General features: G+C 40.4%; 1 protein-coding gene and 1 long non-coding RNA gene across 4 annotated transcripts in view; one reads left to right on the forward strand and one right to left on the reverse strand.

The window, feature by feature from the left end:
• LOC143434368 (uncharacterized) overlaps positions 1–15387 on the forward strand; it is a 35782-nt gene that overhangs the window by 7843 nt on the left and 12552 nt on the right. The window contains exons 2-4 of one of the 3 annotated variants that reach the window (XR_013103832.1): positions 1648–1689; positions 9273–9372; positions 13164–14811. This is a non-coding gene — a long non-coding RNA (uncharacterized LOC143434368). Of the gene's footprint in view, positions 1–1647; positions 1690–9272; positions 9373–13163; positions 14812–15387 lie in introns of those variants that run through there. The other 2 variants (XR_013103831.1, XR_013103830.1) reach the window with 2 other exon arrangements.
• Dsg3 (desmoglein 3) overlaps positions 8287–15387 on the reverse strand; it is a 30423-nt gene continuing 23322 nt past the window's right edge. Inside the window, exons 13-16 of the mRNA XM_034518259.2 lie at positions 13219–13361; positions 12882–12945; positions 10330–10556; positions 8287–9283 (exon numbers count right to left, since the gene is read on the reverse strand). Of these exons, the coding sequence (XP_034374150.1) occupies positions 8522–9283; positions 10330–10556; positions 12882–12945; positions 13219–13361 (1196 nt within the window). The 3' untranslated portion in view covers positions 8287–8521. The remainder of the gene's footprint in view (positions 9284–10329; positions 10557–12881; positions 12946–13218; positions 13362–15387) is intronic.

Below are 15387 nucleotides of genomic sequence, written 5' to 3' on the forward strand. Positions count from 1 at the left end.
GCCAGAGCTACACAGAGAAACCCTGTTTTAGAAAACAAAAACAACCAACTAAACCAAAGGCTGTGGACCAATGGTTAGAAATCTGTAAGGTAGGCAGTCTACAGGCCTAACTTAGAGTTCATTTAAAAGATTTAATATGCAAATATAGTATTGTCTAAGTACTTACTAGGCCCCAAATCTGTTTTACAACTATAAGGATCTGCTGAGATAGCGATGGTTATTATTGCTGTAATAGTTATTATATCCACAGAGGTTAAACAACTTGTTGTGTGATTTTGAATGCTAGTAGTTTGTTTCCGGAGTCTAAACCGTTGTTAGTGAGAAACTCAGAACACACACTGACAGAATGAAACTTTTTTAAGTTTAACTTTTGTTAATCATTAAAACATAGTTATTTCTGATTGATTAGTAGATGAGATAAGAGTTCAGACTTTTCTTTTAATTCTTCCCACAGAAATTTGACTTTCTGAAAAACTTAGTGCGTTTTCTTTGCTTAGCAACTGTCTTCTATCCTTACGTCTTGCTTTTGCAGTGGAGAGATTTTTGGCTATTGGCAAAGATAGTCTTGCAGGTTTTGGCATGTTGGGGAAGCCCTGGGAGAGCTTTGACGGACAAGGTTTGCTGTTATTTTGGCAACGTAATCATTGTTTACTTCATAGAGAGACTGCTCAAAGACCAGCATAAAAGAGCACAGTCCCAGGGATCTAAGATTGTCTACCTACAAAGAACTGCAAGGATTTTTATTTGTTTTGTTTTGTTTTTAAAGTCAATTTAGGGGCTGTAAAAATTGCTGTGTTTAGAAGCACTGGCTGCTCCTGTAGAGGACCCCTGTTTAGTTCCCAGCACCTATGATGGGGAGCCCATGACTACCTGTAACCATAGTTCCAGGGAATTGGCCAGCACTTCTGGCTTTTGATGGCACAGTACTCATGTGCATGTATGCACACACAGATACATAATTAAAATAAAGATAAAATCTTAAAAATAACTTAGATATTACCTTATAGTCAGGAAGTAGCTTCTGAAGAAAAAATCTGGAAGAGTTTATAGAAGCTGTGAAGAAGAAGAAGAGGAAGATGCAAAGAAGAACATACTTTAGAACCTGATAGATTACAATTGATAGTTCTTAAAGGGACTGGAGACTGTCTTCTTTGTTAAGCATAAAGTCTGGTCAAACACAGATTCTTGATTATAGCTATCTAAACGGAGTTATGTGGAAAAATCTAGACCATTCTTTTTTTTTTAATTATCAAAATTAGAAAGAAAACTCCTTGAATTTAGAAATAGTGGGTACATGCTGAACATTACTGTCTGGCCCATGGGTTTAACAGTGAAAAGATTGGATTCGTTTTAGCTACTTCAAGATATGAAGTTATTTGAGGCAGGAGTGTGTGTGTGTGTGTGTGTGTGTGTGTGTGTGTGTGAGAGAGAGAGAGAGAGAGAGAGAGAGAGAGAGAGAGAGAGAGAGAGAGAGAGAGCATGTGTTTGTGTGTGTATAAGCCTGTGTTTTGCCCTGGAGGTTGGGTCACATGAATCATACTTCAGTATAAGTCAGTTAACAAGAGACAATATGACAGAAGTCAATATTATACGTTGTTTATATATGTATATATTTTTACTCTTCTCTTGTATTTTGTGTCTTTGCAGTTTTAGAAACAGGATTGGAGACCACGTCATCGTGCCCTTTAAGTAAGTATAAAATTGTTTGGTTCTTTTGGACTTTATAGTCTAGGAAGGTTTAGTCCTCTTTGAGAAGTCTTGAGGCTGCTGTAGACTTGTTAAGCGTTGGTGTTTTGTTTATGTTATTTGTTGATACTCTGTTTCCATCAGTTCCTTTTCTCACTGCTGTGACAGCGTTCTTGACAACTGCGACTTAAGGAGGGAAGGGTATATTCCCCCCCCCCCGCCCCCCATTTTGAAAGTAGTTATCACCATGGCAAATCACAGCAGCCAGGTGGATCTCGAGCTGGCTGTGCAAATGGCATCTTTAGCCAGGAGTCCAATAGAGATGAGTGCTGTTGGAAGCCCACTCTTCTTTGTTTGCCTCAGTCTGGGGTCCCAGCCCGTGAGATGACGCCACCCATCTCGGGCGTGTTTCCCTTCCTTAGTTGAAACACCCTCAGATACGTTTTCTTGGTGATTGTAAATCCAATCAGATTGGCAAGGAGACTGAACCTTGCGTTCACAATGTATTCATACAGTGTGTATGTAAACATACAATTCATGTTTACTGACTTGATAATGATGACTCAGTGAACTGTAAAGTCATAGTTTTGTGAGGTGTAAGACTGAGAATCTGACAAGAAAATCTGGCCAGAATAAAAGTAAAATGGAGGTGACTTCAAGGAGTGAGGCAGAGGTAGCTGTTGAATGTGCCCTTTCTCACGGGCTGTGGACTTAGATTGAGACGATTCTCTTGAGGATATCGTCTTTACATAAAGAACATTACACCACCACACTCAAGCTCTTCCATGGGGTTTGTCACTAGTTATCTAGATGATTCTTAAAGGTTTACTGGAAAAGAGTCTGTGACTTCCAAGTACCTTGTTTGGTGCTTATGATATCTATAACAAGGACTGTGGTTAAGTTTAGCTTAAAGACTTGGTTCTGCAATTTACCAGCCCCTATCTGCCCCCATATGACTGTCTGTCTATCTACTTTCTATTAATTTATCCATCCATCTATCTATCCATCCATCACTTATCTATCATTCATCTATCTCCTATCATTTTTGTATCATCTGTCTCTGCGTGTGCCTGTGTGTGCCTGTCTGTCTGTCTTCCTGTCTGTCTATCATCTACTAAGCTATTGTCCATCTAGATATCTATCTGTATATCTATGATTATGTTATATTATGCATGTGTGTGTTTGATATACAGTTTTGTTATATAGCCCAGACTGGCCTCAGCAATCATGCCTGTTCTCTGGCCTCAGTCTTCTGAGTGTTGGGATTATAATATGAGCCATTATAGCCTACACTTTAAAACATTGTTTTTGTTTTAGTTTTTTAATAATTGCAATTGACCCTAGGACCTTTCCCAGATGAAGCCACTACCTTATCGCTGAGATATTCCCTCAGACAGGTTTAGTGCTTACTTTGAGACAGGCCCTCACTAAGTTGTTCAGGCTGGTTTTGAACTGGCAGTCGTCCTGCTTCAACCTCTGGAGTAGCTATGATTACCGAGCTGTGCTAGCAGTCTTTAATCTTTAATACTTTAATCTCCAGGCTGTATGTGTATCTTTCTAATCCTTCTCACTATGGCCATCATTTTCTCTACACTCTTTCTAACTTTTTCAGGTATTGCTCAAGTCTTAGAGTGGACAATGACGAGCGTATCTGGAGTAGTTACTAGAGGGAGGATACTTTAGATATACTTATATGTTTGTTCTACTTTGTTGTGTAACCTGGGAGAGTCTGCTTTTCCAAGTCTCTTTATCTGTGACTACAGTTCAAGGCTCCCTCTAAGATGTTAATTAGAATATGGGTCTCCTGCAGTCACAGGTGACTCTCAGCAGTATCATTAGATCCTGTTCTGGAGACTGCAGCACTGGTGCACTTCCCCCAGTGCTGTTGTCTTGATTTTAGTTCACACTACCACTATATCTATATTTCTTTGTTTTATATTTGTGGCACAAAGTTTCAAGAGAAAGAAAGACACAAACCTGAGCATGGCTGACATATTGGCTGTGGACTAATCTCAGCTCATTGTGAAACCAGGCAAAGCAGCAGGAGCTTCGGATTTGTGGAGGGAGCTCTGTGGATTCTGGCACCTGAAATTTAAATGACTGTTAGTTTTTTTTTACATATCAGTTGTCCCTCTTCCATAAAAGCATCTTAGACTCTGTTCCTGAGTAAATGTCAAGCCATGTAATTTCTGATTTGGAATTCTTTTTTTGTAGACCACACAGAAGATGTGAAACAAAACAAAACAAAACAAAACAAAACAAAACAAAACAAACTCAAACCGACCAGCAGTAAGGAGTCTCCTTGTCTTTGTTTTCTAACTGTTAATGTCTGTGAAGCTAACAGTGGCACATATACCTGTCACACTCTGACTTTGCCTTTGAGGTCCCAAAATTAAATCAATTTTGCCTTGTTTTGCTTTGGAGTGAGTCTCTCTCTCTCTCTCTCTCTCTCTCTCTCTCTCTCTCTCTCTCCTCTCTCTCTCTCTCTCTCTGCACATGTGCACATGCAGTGATATCAAGGGTTACATGCACAGGTGTGTGCATCTGTGTGGAGGCTAGAAGTCAAATGCAGATGTAGCTTCTCAGGTGCATCCACACTGACACAGGATCGGTGCATTTGCCTGGAGCTCACTGATAAGGGTAACCTGGCTAGACAGTGGACCTGCGGACCTGCCTGGACCAGTCTCTCCACTGGCTCCAGTTATTATGTAGGCTTTGGAGACTGAATGTTTGGGGGAGAAAGTATAACGAAGCTTTATCAGCTGAGCCAATTTTGTCTGTTTTATGTCTTGAACTTGCTATGAATAGAATCTAGTAACATTTGTGTTATTTACCTAAGCCACTCTTCTGGCATTGATTCCCAGTGTTCAGGTCAAGTCGTCCATCCTTCTTCAAGAGTCTTCACCTAACACTTGTCTTTAGATTTACAAAAGAGAAAGGCAAGATCCATCCAGAAGCAAGAGCCAATGTCTTGGCACCTCTTGGGAGACATAATAGCGTGGCATTTATTTAGTGACAAAGCCACGCTCTTAGCTGTGCCACAGTTACAGATTTCTGTCACAGTACAAAAGCATTGTCACCTCCTTATGCCAGCTTCCCTTTCCATGTCATCATAGCAGGTTGGGCTTTTGCCTGTGAGGTTACTCTTGTTGTCCAAACACACTGTGTGTGATTAAAAACATCCAGTTTCTATCAGCTTTCTGCTTTGAATTCATTGGGTATCACATCTACGAAATGCAATCCTAAAACCTACATGCTTCCTCGTTGCTTGGGAGAACAAGGAAGAGGTACTGTCTAGAAACAAAAAGTTTTAAAAGTTTTACTGTTAAAAGATTCACATACACTTTTACAGTACATTTCTTAATAACCATTACAGAGAGTCTCATTTCACAGAGTGATTAAAGTTTATTGATACTTTTGTTGCAACAATCGTTTCACTACTTGCTTGCTCTATTATATCTATCTATCTATCTATCTATCTATCTATCTATCAATTGTCTGTCAGTCTGTCTGTCTATCGTGGGGGCATGCATGTTCCATAGTGTGCATGTAGAGATCAGAGGAAAACTTTTGGGAGTTGGTTCTCTCATTCTACCATGTAGGCCACATGAGTCAAGCCCAGGTTTTCAGGAGTGGCTGCAAGCACTGTTACCCACTCAGCGCAACCACAGCTCTGGTTTAATATGTATTATTTAAAGTGTGTTTAAAATAGGAACTCAAAAGACACTTAAAATTTCTGCTTAAAACAATTTTTATTTTTAATAAAAAATACAGATACATTGTTACAAACAAAGAGAACTTCGAGGTCATTCCAAAGATCAATACACTTTCAAACTTAAAAACACACTTAGATTTTTTACCTATATAAGCTTTATCACTTTATCACTGTGACCTGGTTTTGTCTGCCTTTTAATAATAATGCAGTCAAATCTCCATTTTTGAGAGTTTTTTTTTTTTTTTTTTTTTTTTTTTTTTTGACAAGGTTTCCTGTCGCCAGGCTAGGTGTGTGGCTGAGGATGACTTTGAACTTCTGATTCTCTTGCTTCTATCTCCCAAGTGCTCTGGTTACCATGTTTGCTGCCATGCCTGGCTCCAAATTTCTATTTGTTAAGATGGGTTTTAGGAGCTAATGTTAAAATGCTTTGGGAAACCTGAACCTGACTTTGCACATGGAATAAGGGTTGTTCTTACTGTTAATCTAACACTCAACGAAAAAGCAGAAGCATGTATAAGAATAACTATTAAACTTACCCTGTCTAACTTTAAATGAAGGAGACTCAAACTATGATATTTATTTATTAGGCTCTGAACAATTACTGAGGAATTACCCTTAATTTAAATCTCTAAATGCCACTGGATACTGGCTCAACCATGCTCTCTAAATAACCTGAAACCCTCTGGTCCAGCAGTCTGGCATCCTGGGGAGTCATATTACTCTGGCATGTGCATCATGACTCTTGGAGACCCTCTGTTCTCCAGCTTTCTTCCTTCTTCCCGTCTTCCCTCCTTCCTGCTCTTTCTCCTCATGGTACCTACCTGTGACCCGCAGCCTGGTAACTCAAACTCCACTTCTCTCTATTCTCCCCAGTAATTGGCTGTTACCAATCTTTTTTAAATCAATAGTTTTAAGTTGGGGAACAAGGTTTGCATAGGATCACTTAGTGTATACTAGGATCTGCTCATTGCTGGGGGCAACCAGATCTTGGGGGCCAGTATTTAGCACTTGAGTACATGGAAGTACCAAACCAACTCACTACAGAAGCTCAGACCAGTATCTGAGCTTTGGGTCAGAGCACATTACCCTGCAGAAGCAATGGGCAGCCCGTACGTACCACAGGCTGGACCCCTCTTACTCCAGAACAGGCATGCTGAAAGCCTTGTCTTAGAAACATGGCTGCTTAAGCTTCCCAGCAGGATTCTCCTAATACATACCTTCCTGGTAGTTGCCACACTAGCAAAGGGACAGCTAGTAGGCCTAGGGTGTTTGCTGCCACCTATCTTTAGATACATTGTATCTGCTTTATGTATCCAGTGACATTAGGTGTTTGCTTCCACCTCTGAATCTTTAGACTATATTTACTTGTAGAGTTAAAACGTAATTGATAACACTCAGTGACTAGAAAACAATTTAAAGCTTTTATTATAAAAGCAAATTTAGTGTCTGTGGTGTCTCATGCCTATAAACTTAGCACTCAGGAGACTATCAGGAGAATCACAACTTCAAGGCTTGGCATAACTACATAGCAGGTTCCAGGACAGCCTCAGCTGCAGCAAGACCCTGTCTCAAAAAACCAGAACAAAACCAACCAACCAACAAACACCAATATCAATAACAAAACCAAAACCCCCAGAAAGAAAAACTAAAAGATCTACTTATACCATTAGAAATAACGGAGCTGGACAACAGTTTTGGAGAGATTGGACTAAGACAGTAACGTCCAGAAGCAGGTGAGGTAGGGTATTCTCGATGGGCTGAAGGGTGGGGTCATGAATAACGGGAAATGACTAGAACTGCCTTTCTGTTAGGGTGACTTTCATGTGATATGGTTTAAATTAGTGTTTCCCAACTTGTGGGTTGAGTCTCCTTTGAGCGGAGTCCAATGACCCTTTTACAGAGGTTGCATATCAAGTATCCTGCATATCTGTTTACATTATGCTCTCTACGGTTGGGGTCACTCGCAGCATGAGGAAACGCTGAGGACCTCTGTTGTGCACACACACTCACACACCATCGTCATAACACACAGCATCAAGCTGCTGCAGCTGGACAGTTCCTTCTTCCACTTGAACCTTACTTCATTACTTTCCTAAAATGATACACGTGCACACACTGCTCTCCATGTTATTTTAGGCCAAGGCCCTTTTTGCTTACAAGAGAAGCTGTGCTTTCGGTTTCCACAAACCCTGTTAGATGTTGTTAACTTCACAATCTCACTGCAGTCTCTTAAGTCATTTCTACCCCCTGGCACTTACAAAATAAGGACTTCTTTGTTAAAGACCGACACAGGACCAGTTTCTGAGGAGTGTCAATGAGGAAGCTCGCTGTATTTTTCTTGGGCCAGATCAAAGTACACACGAAATACTATTTACACCATACTAAATTGTCTTACATGTTCTATGATATTTGTATTTCAAATTGTCTTATTTTGAAGATACACAGCATATAGATATGGGAAGTTAAACAGGTTCCCTCACAGCCTCGGGCTAGAGCAAAAGATATGCTTTGAGTTCCCTCACCAAGAAGACAAACCAAAACAAAACCAAAAATCAAAAACCAAAAAAAACCAAACCCCCAAAAAACCCAGCTTCATCTATTGTCTTTATTCCAAGCTGCCCTGTAAGCTTCATCAAGCACCTCAAATTCCCATTGTTATTAATAATACTCTCATATCCTTATTAATGACGTCAGAATAGGTGGTAGAGACAGAAACTTGAACTCCAAGAAAGAAGCCAATCTACCAACCTACTCTACATTTTAAGGCCACAGCATTTTCCTTTGGTTTTGATAATATAGAAATGTGAAGATGCTTGGGAAATATCTCTTTCTAACTTCTTAGATAATTAATTAATATATATATATATATATATATATATATATATATATATATACATATATATGTATATATATGTTTACTCCTTGAAAAAATCAGATAATTAGAAATAAAAACATACCCAGCTTTCTATATGAATTAGAATATTTGAATTATACTTATGATTGGAGATTATCCACTAAAAGACAAATTAGTCCAACAGTACCAGCAGGGCTAGATTTCAAAAAGACATGTAATTACAAATATCCAGATTTGCCTGGAATGTTTTTCCCAGTTTGCTTTGGTCATAGATGGGAACAGGCTTCTTTTGTATAGAGCATACTGTATGAGCCTCGCAGCTCCGTGGGAGCCACTATGCTGCCAGAGGCACTTGGAAGGGGGCAAATGACCCTTTCTGTTACGGTGACATTTTGGGTGACACGTGGGTCAAAGGTGGCAGTGGTGGGTTGCATAAAGGAACCTGAAGTTGAGTAAGTTTCTGTGAGCAAGTAGTTACCAAGCTGTAGAGGGTCAGGGATGGCAATAGCAGGCTGGACAGACCCAGAAGTGGACAAAACAGGAGTATCTTGGTTGCCAGGCAACATGTGGCTCATTTTAGAACCTGTTTGGGTGACTTCCAGACTGCCAGGCAAAGTCTGGTACCTGTTAGAACCCGACTGAGTGACTTCCAGACTGCCAGGCAAAGTCTGGTGCCGGTTAGAACCCGATTGGGTGACTTCCAGACCACCAGGCAAAGTCTGATACCTGTTAGAACCTGCCTGAGGGACTTCCATAGAGCGAGCGCAGGTGTCAGCCCCCGAACCACTGTCTTTAGGGCCTGGCTTTGCTTGCTTGGCTTCATCATCAATACCGAGACAGATCTCTGCAAGCTTTTTAAATTTGGGGCCAAGGGAGTCCAAGAAGTTGTCGTCTAGGTCGTCGGCAAAAAAGCTGCAGGAGCTGAGGGTGGGAGAATGGGGGGCAGCATCCTCGCCTTCGTCATCATAGATCAGCAAACAGTCATTCACTTCGCGCTCATCCTCTTCCTCGGCATAGGCGAATGATTTCTAAAGATGGAGAAGGAGAAATGGACCTTATAAAGACCATCGGATCCTCTTCCTAAAACCCCAGGCTGGAGTAAGAACACCTACATTAGGTACTCCACACAAGTGATGGAAATGTTCGTCTTTTTATCTTTTTGGTTATTTTCCACCCCCTGGATAGCTAAAATGTTTTTATTTATTTATTTTTATTGTTAGTATGTTTTTAGCTAGTGTTCAATAGAATGAGTTTATGGCATTTTCATACACATATATCTCCTTGATTTTTGTTCGTATTTAGACTGGCCTTACCCTTTTGCTCTCCCATCTCTCTCCTGCTAGCCCCTTTTCTTTCCTTAGATTTCCTCCTTAGCTTTCATTTCCTTTATCTGAATATATACCTAAATATGTTTTTTTTTTTTTTTTTTTTTTTTTTTTTTTTTTTTTGGGAATGTGAGGAAACACGAGATAGTTTCCCCCCACTACTGTCCCGTGTTCCTCCTCCTCTCTGTTATCCTCCCCGGCCCTCTTCCTTCTGAGCAGTTCCCTCCTACCTTCATGTCATAGATACAATTAAATCTAGATTCCACATATTAGAGAAAGCATGATATGTGTCTTTCTGAGTCTGGCTTCAGGGAATACTCTTCAATGAACATTCTTGTTCGGGGCTGACGTTCCATCAGAGTCTGGCCTGGCTTATGTTTTAGTTCTTGATTTTAATCTGGATTCCAGTCTCCATAGGAACTGTATATGATGCCTGTAATTTATCACTGGGCTGCTTGATCTTTCTGTTGAGGTAGGAACAGCTTTTCCAACACGCATTGAGACAGTTTTCACTCCATGGGGATTTTGTGTTAACGTAATCCTAGTCGGCTTATCTTGTGAGTTTCAACTAGTGACTCATTTTGACAGCCACCAAAATTACCTGATTTATTTTGACAAGAGGAAGCTTTTATTTCTTTACATTTAAAAAAGCATAGACAGATGATTCTTAAAACTGACACACATCACTAAGTAACCAGATGTCCTGTATAAATGAGATGACCAAGCCTGACAATTTGCCACCCAGTTACCTGAGAGAAGTAGGAGCCTAGGAAAGTCATGTTCACTGGTGCAGCATAGTCCTTCAAGGTCCCTCCAGTGGAATGCCTCGTTCTCATCGTTCCTGAATGACCCAGGGAACAGGGGCCCAGTGCCACTGCAGCTCCTGATCCAGTAGCTCCTCCCAGCTTGGTAGTCATTTCCATTCCTGAAGCACCTTCTACCATGGTCCCTCCAGCATAGGTATTTGTGCAAACTTCTAAAGACAGGGAAGAGAGGAAGGGAGAGATCTCTAATGTTTCATGCTATGATTTTTTTTTGTTAGAGCTCCTGTGTATGCATCTGTGTGTACATTTGTGTGCATATTCATAGGCATGTGCATGTCCATGTTGGCATGTGTGCACATAAAAGTAAGAACTCAATCTTGGGCGTTGTTCCTTAGGACACTGTCTATCTTTTTTGAGTCAAGGGCTCTCACTGGTCTGGAACTTGCTGACCCAGCTAGGTGCTCTGTCTAGCGAGCCCGGGGATCTGCCTCTCCCACCTCCACAGTGCTGTGAGTGTGAGCATACGCCACCAGACTTAGCTGTTTCATGACTCAGGGCCTCATGCTTGCACAGTAAGCACTTGACTGACTAAGCCATCTTTTCAGTCCCCACAGTCCTTTCATTTTTGATGAACAGTTACCATGTAAAGCACCAGTGAGAGGGCAAGCACAAGGATGTGGCTGGGGCATTGGCATTCTGGTAGGCTTGTGTGAGAGTAACAGGGTGGGGGAGGCGGTATGGGCAGGTGGAAAGCCCTGAAAACAGATGTCAGTTAAACCAAGAGGACAGGGGAAATACATTGTCAGTAGCAATAGCCAGAAGCAAAGTGAAAAGGCATACTAGTCAGCGAATAGCCACGGACATCAGAACCTGTGGTCTCAGGAACAATAACACTGCAGTCAAACTGGTCCTAGCATTTCACTGTGGAAACTGAAGAGAGGGCGGGCCCCCATGATGTCCATCAAAGTAATAGATGATGTGCAAGAAAAATGTACAGAATTATGGTTGATCTTCCTGTTTCTTTCATATTATGCTCTCCTGGATTATTTAAATCTATTTTTTACTTTTTATTTATGTTTATATGTGACTCTGTGTGAGTATGGGCACATGTGTGTGGCTGTCCACAGACGTCAGAACAGGGTGTCAAAACCCTTGGAACTGGAGTTAAAAGTGTTTGTTAACCACCCAGTGTAGGTACCAGGAACTGAATGCCAGGCCTTTGGAGGATGAGCTAACACTCTTGACCCTGACCCAGTTCTAGAGCTCAGGACCTGTTATCTTTCACAGGCAATTCTGAATTTTTTCTTTGCTCCATAATGAGAGAAGCAAGCGATTATCCGAGAAGCTGCTAAAGGCTGTCAGTCCGAGATAACTTGTGCAGATTCTTGCTAACTGTAGGGCAAAATCCAGCAAGACTAAAGGTTTATTGCTCGATAGTTTATAGTGTACTTCTGACAATGAGACAACATGATTAAAATGGTCACTTGGTAAATACAAAGATATAACAAATTCACTTAAATGTCAGCTTTAGCCATTATGCCCAGAGTGACTGCGTAGAACTACTACCTGAATTCAAATCAGGACATAGTTCATGCTGTTACACGCAGAAGAGGGACAGGATTGTGCGCACGCATGCACACACACACACACACAAATACACACACACACGGGGATGCACACACATGAAGCATGGATATGCTAACGTGAGACTTGACAGGCAAACATGACCCAACCTGAGCTACCAATAGACAGAGTTAGTGGTGGCACAGTTACTGCTTACATTTTCATTTGTAGTTTTCTAATGCTGTAAAATATCTCCTAATTAAAAATTATTAATTAGGGTTGAAAAGACAACTCAGAGGTTAAGGGTGCTGGCTGCTCTTTTCAAAGATCTAGGTTCAGTTCTCAGTATCTATAAAACAGTTCACAGCTGACTGTAACCCCAGGCATGCACATGGCGCACAGACATAATGAAGGCAAAATACTTATAAAGAAAATAAAATAATAAATTAAAAATATTTTAAACTTAATAATTAGTTGCCTGAGAGCTATGCTTACTTCATTTTGCTAAAGTTTGGGAAAAGCAAAAAAATAAAAAAAGTCTTTAGATTTTTAAAACAGTGACATCATCGAGTGAATTAACTCAAGGAGGGCAGACTAATGCCAGGAGAATTAGAATAGAAATATTAATTAATAGAAATATTAAGCCAGCTCCTAACTTCAGCGGTGACAGTTCCTGTTGTGCACACATGTGTGCAATTATTGATCACTCCTTAACTTTGACTAGTTCTTTAATCCACCCTTGCTTTTGAAGACAAATTTCAAAAATAAATTTCAGCTACTTGGGAGGCTGAGGCAGGAGGACTTCAAGTTCAAGGCCTGCCTGGGAAAATTAGTGAGACCCTTTCTCAAAAATAGAGAGCATAAGAAAGAACAGGGTCTGTAGCTCATCGGTGAACACTTGCTTAGTGTACATGAAGCCCTGAGTTCAAATCCCAGCACAAATAAGTAAACAAACAAATTTGACGTTCACTCACCAGAGCTTTCCATAAAATCTGCTCCATTGGCTGTGACCGGAGGAACACAAATATTTGTCATTTCCTGCAGATTGTGTTAAAAGATAAACACATATATTTCAGAGTAATATAGGTGAAGTATTTTTAAGCGAAAACTTTACAATTCTTCTCAGAGTGGCTACTTTTTGGATGTGACATCTGTAAAGCAGACATCCTAAAGGTTCCCATTCTTGAGTCTCAGCTTCCCAGTGAGGACCGAGATGGACCTTGATACCTCTCTGTTCCTCTTCTCTATGTCTACAGGAATCATCCTCCGGCTACATGATTGCAGGGACTGCTTTACAAACCCAGTTCTCACCTTGTCTTCTGGCTGAGCGCCTTCGATTCCCCACTGATGAATCGTTCCTTCTGAACCATCAGGCACTGGGATAAAGCCACCTGTCGCTGCTCCTCCAATGGGACCTGACCCACAGTCACAGGTCAGAAGCAGAAGTGGGGCCACTGGGCAGGAACAAGGAGACAGAGAATGGTTGAATCCACTGGAAACTATTTGACATGGTGATTGTCAAAATGTTACAAAGGCAACACAATAATTTAGACATTAAAGGGATATGTTTAACGGAAGCAAAATTGGTGTCTACAGGATACAATTTAGTAAGTGAAACAGTAATTTTCCAATGATCATGATCAGCTAAAGAAGGAGGCAAGGCCGTTTATTGGAGAATTTGTACATTGTCTCAATCCCTTTCCATAATACATGTTAAAATTATTATTACTATTATTGTTGTTGTATTTATATATATTGAGTGTATCTATTATGTCCTGTAAATACTCACACAGCTATGATACCTCCATAGCCAAGATTTTAGGTGATCATGACAATACTTCAGCAATCTGGTCTTTAGTAATTTCTTAGTAAATGGTAGTTGACTAGCAAAGTACAAGAGCAACTAGAGATGGTTTAGCCAATGGCTGTCAGCGTCTTCTCTCTCTCTCTCTCTCTCTCTCTCTCTCTCTCTCTCTCTCTGTGTGTGTGTGTGTGTGTGTGATGCATGTGAGGATTGGGGGTGTGAGGTGCTGGGAATTTGAACTCGGGTTGCTTGCAGAGTCTGTGCTCTTAAGCTCAGAGGCCTTATCAGTGCACTTCTAATTGTGAAGTGAGAGTCCCTAGCTTGGAAGATCTTCCAGCCATTGTATCATTCTTTCTTCTAATGGGCTAAAAACTATTCATTTGAAAATATTTACTTCCTCTGCATGGGTGTTTTGCCTGTATCTGTCTCTCATCTCTGTGTATCATGTGCATGCCCTGTGCGTACAGAGGCCAGAAGGTGTCAGATTCCCCAGAACTGGAGTTACTAGCAGTTGTTAATACCATGTGGGTGCAGTGATTCGCATCCAGGTTTTCTGGAATAGCAGCCAGGGCTCTGAGCTGTTGATCCATCTCTCCAGCTCCAGAGATAGTAATTTTTGAAAGCAGGTGTTTGTCGTTCTCTGTTGTCAATGACTCACCTTCCCTGGCCTGTCAAGGCCACATGAACACTGTGCTTGACCTGTCCACTTACAAGTCAAGTATCTCATGGAAGGGTTTTAGGGAGAACAGTCTCTAAATCAGACTTCTAGGGCTTGAGCTTTGGATGCACTGCTCTCCAGCTCTGTAACCCCAAGTGTGTTATGTGATCTTTCTTTGCTCAGCTAACTCATCTGCTCAAAAAGGAAATAAATGGTGCTTTTTATTATAGTTTATCTGATAGATGAGAAAGACAGAAACGGATGCTATGAAGTCCTGTTAGTTTTGGTAGAATGAGCTATATAATTATTCAAATTAGATCAGTCCTATATTACCATATTATCAGCTCAAGTTACAAAATAGATGGGATGTAATTGATATATTATCTCTAAATTGAGTATTGGGCTTATATAAATTGCATTTCTTTGTATTTATCTTTAAAATGTCTTATTTTTAATTATGTGCATATTTGTGTGTCTGTGTGTAGGTATGTACATGTGACTGCGCATGTCTCTGAAGGCAAGAAGAAGAAGGCATTGGATCCTCTGAAGCTGTATTTATAGGTAGCTGTGAGCCATTCAAAATATGTGCTGGGAACTGAACTCAGGTTTTCTGCCAGAGCTATATGCTCAGAATAACTGCATCCCTAAATGATATTTCTAAAGACAGTTGAAGTATAATATGTTATCATGAGAATTTGTTTTACCATTAATATTTTATGGTTCAGTAATAAACTAAGGAATTATTGTGTGTTTGTTAAGGATCTCTTGTTTTTCCAATTCCTTTCAAAGTTCTCTTAAGTAGAGGGCAGAGGACTCTCACATTTAGAGAACCACTTGATTAATGAAATGCTGATGAAAACAAAAATTTCCAGAAGTCTATCTATTGAACAAAATAAAATGCATGCTTATTAAAAGGTAGTACCTTTTAATTAATTACCATGTAATTTCCTTAAATGTCTTCACTATTATGTGTGAACATTAAAATTTTTTAAAGGACTTTTGTATGTATAAATAAGTA

This window comes from Arvicanthis niloticus, chromosome 14 (genome assembly GCF_011762505.2).
Source record: "Arvicanthis niloticus isolate mArvNil1 chromosome 14, mArvNil1.pat.X, whole genome shotgun sequence".
Classification (NCBI taxonomy): domain Eukaryota; kingdom Metazoa; phylum Chordata; class Mammalia; order Rodentia; family Muridae; genus Arvicanthis; species Arvicanthis niloticus.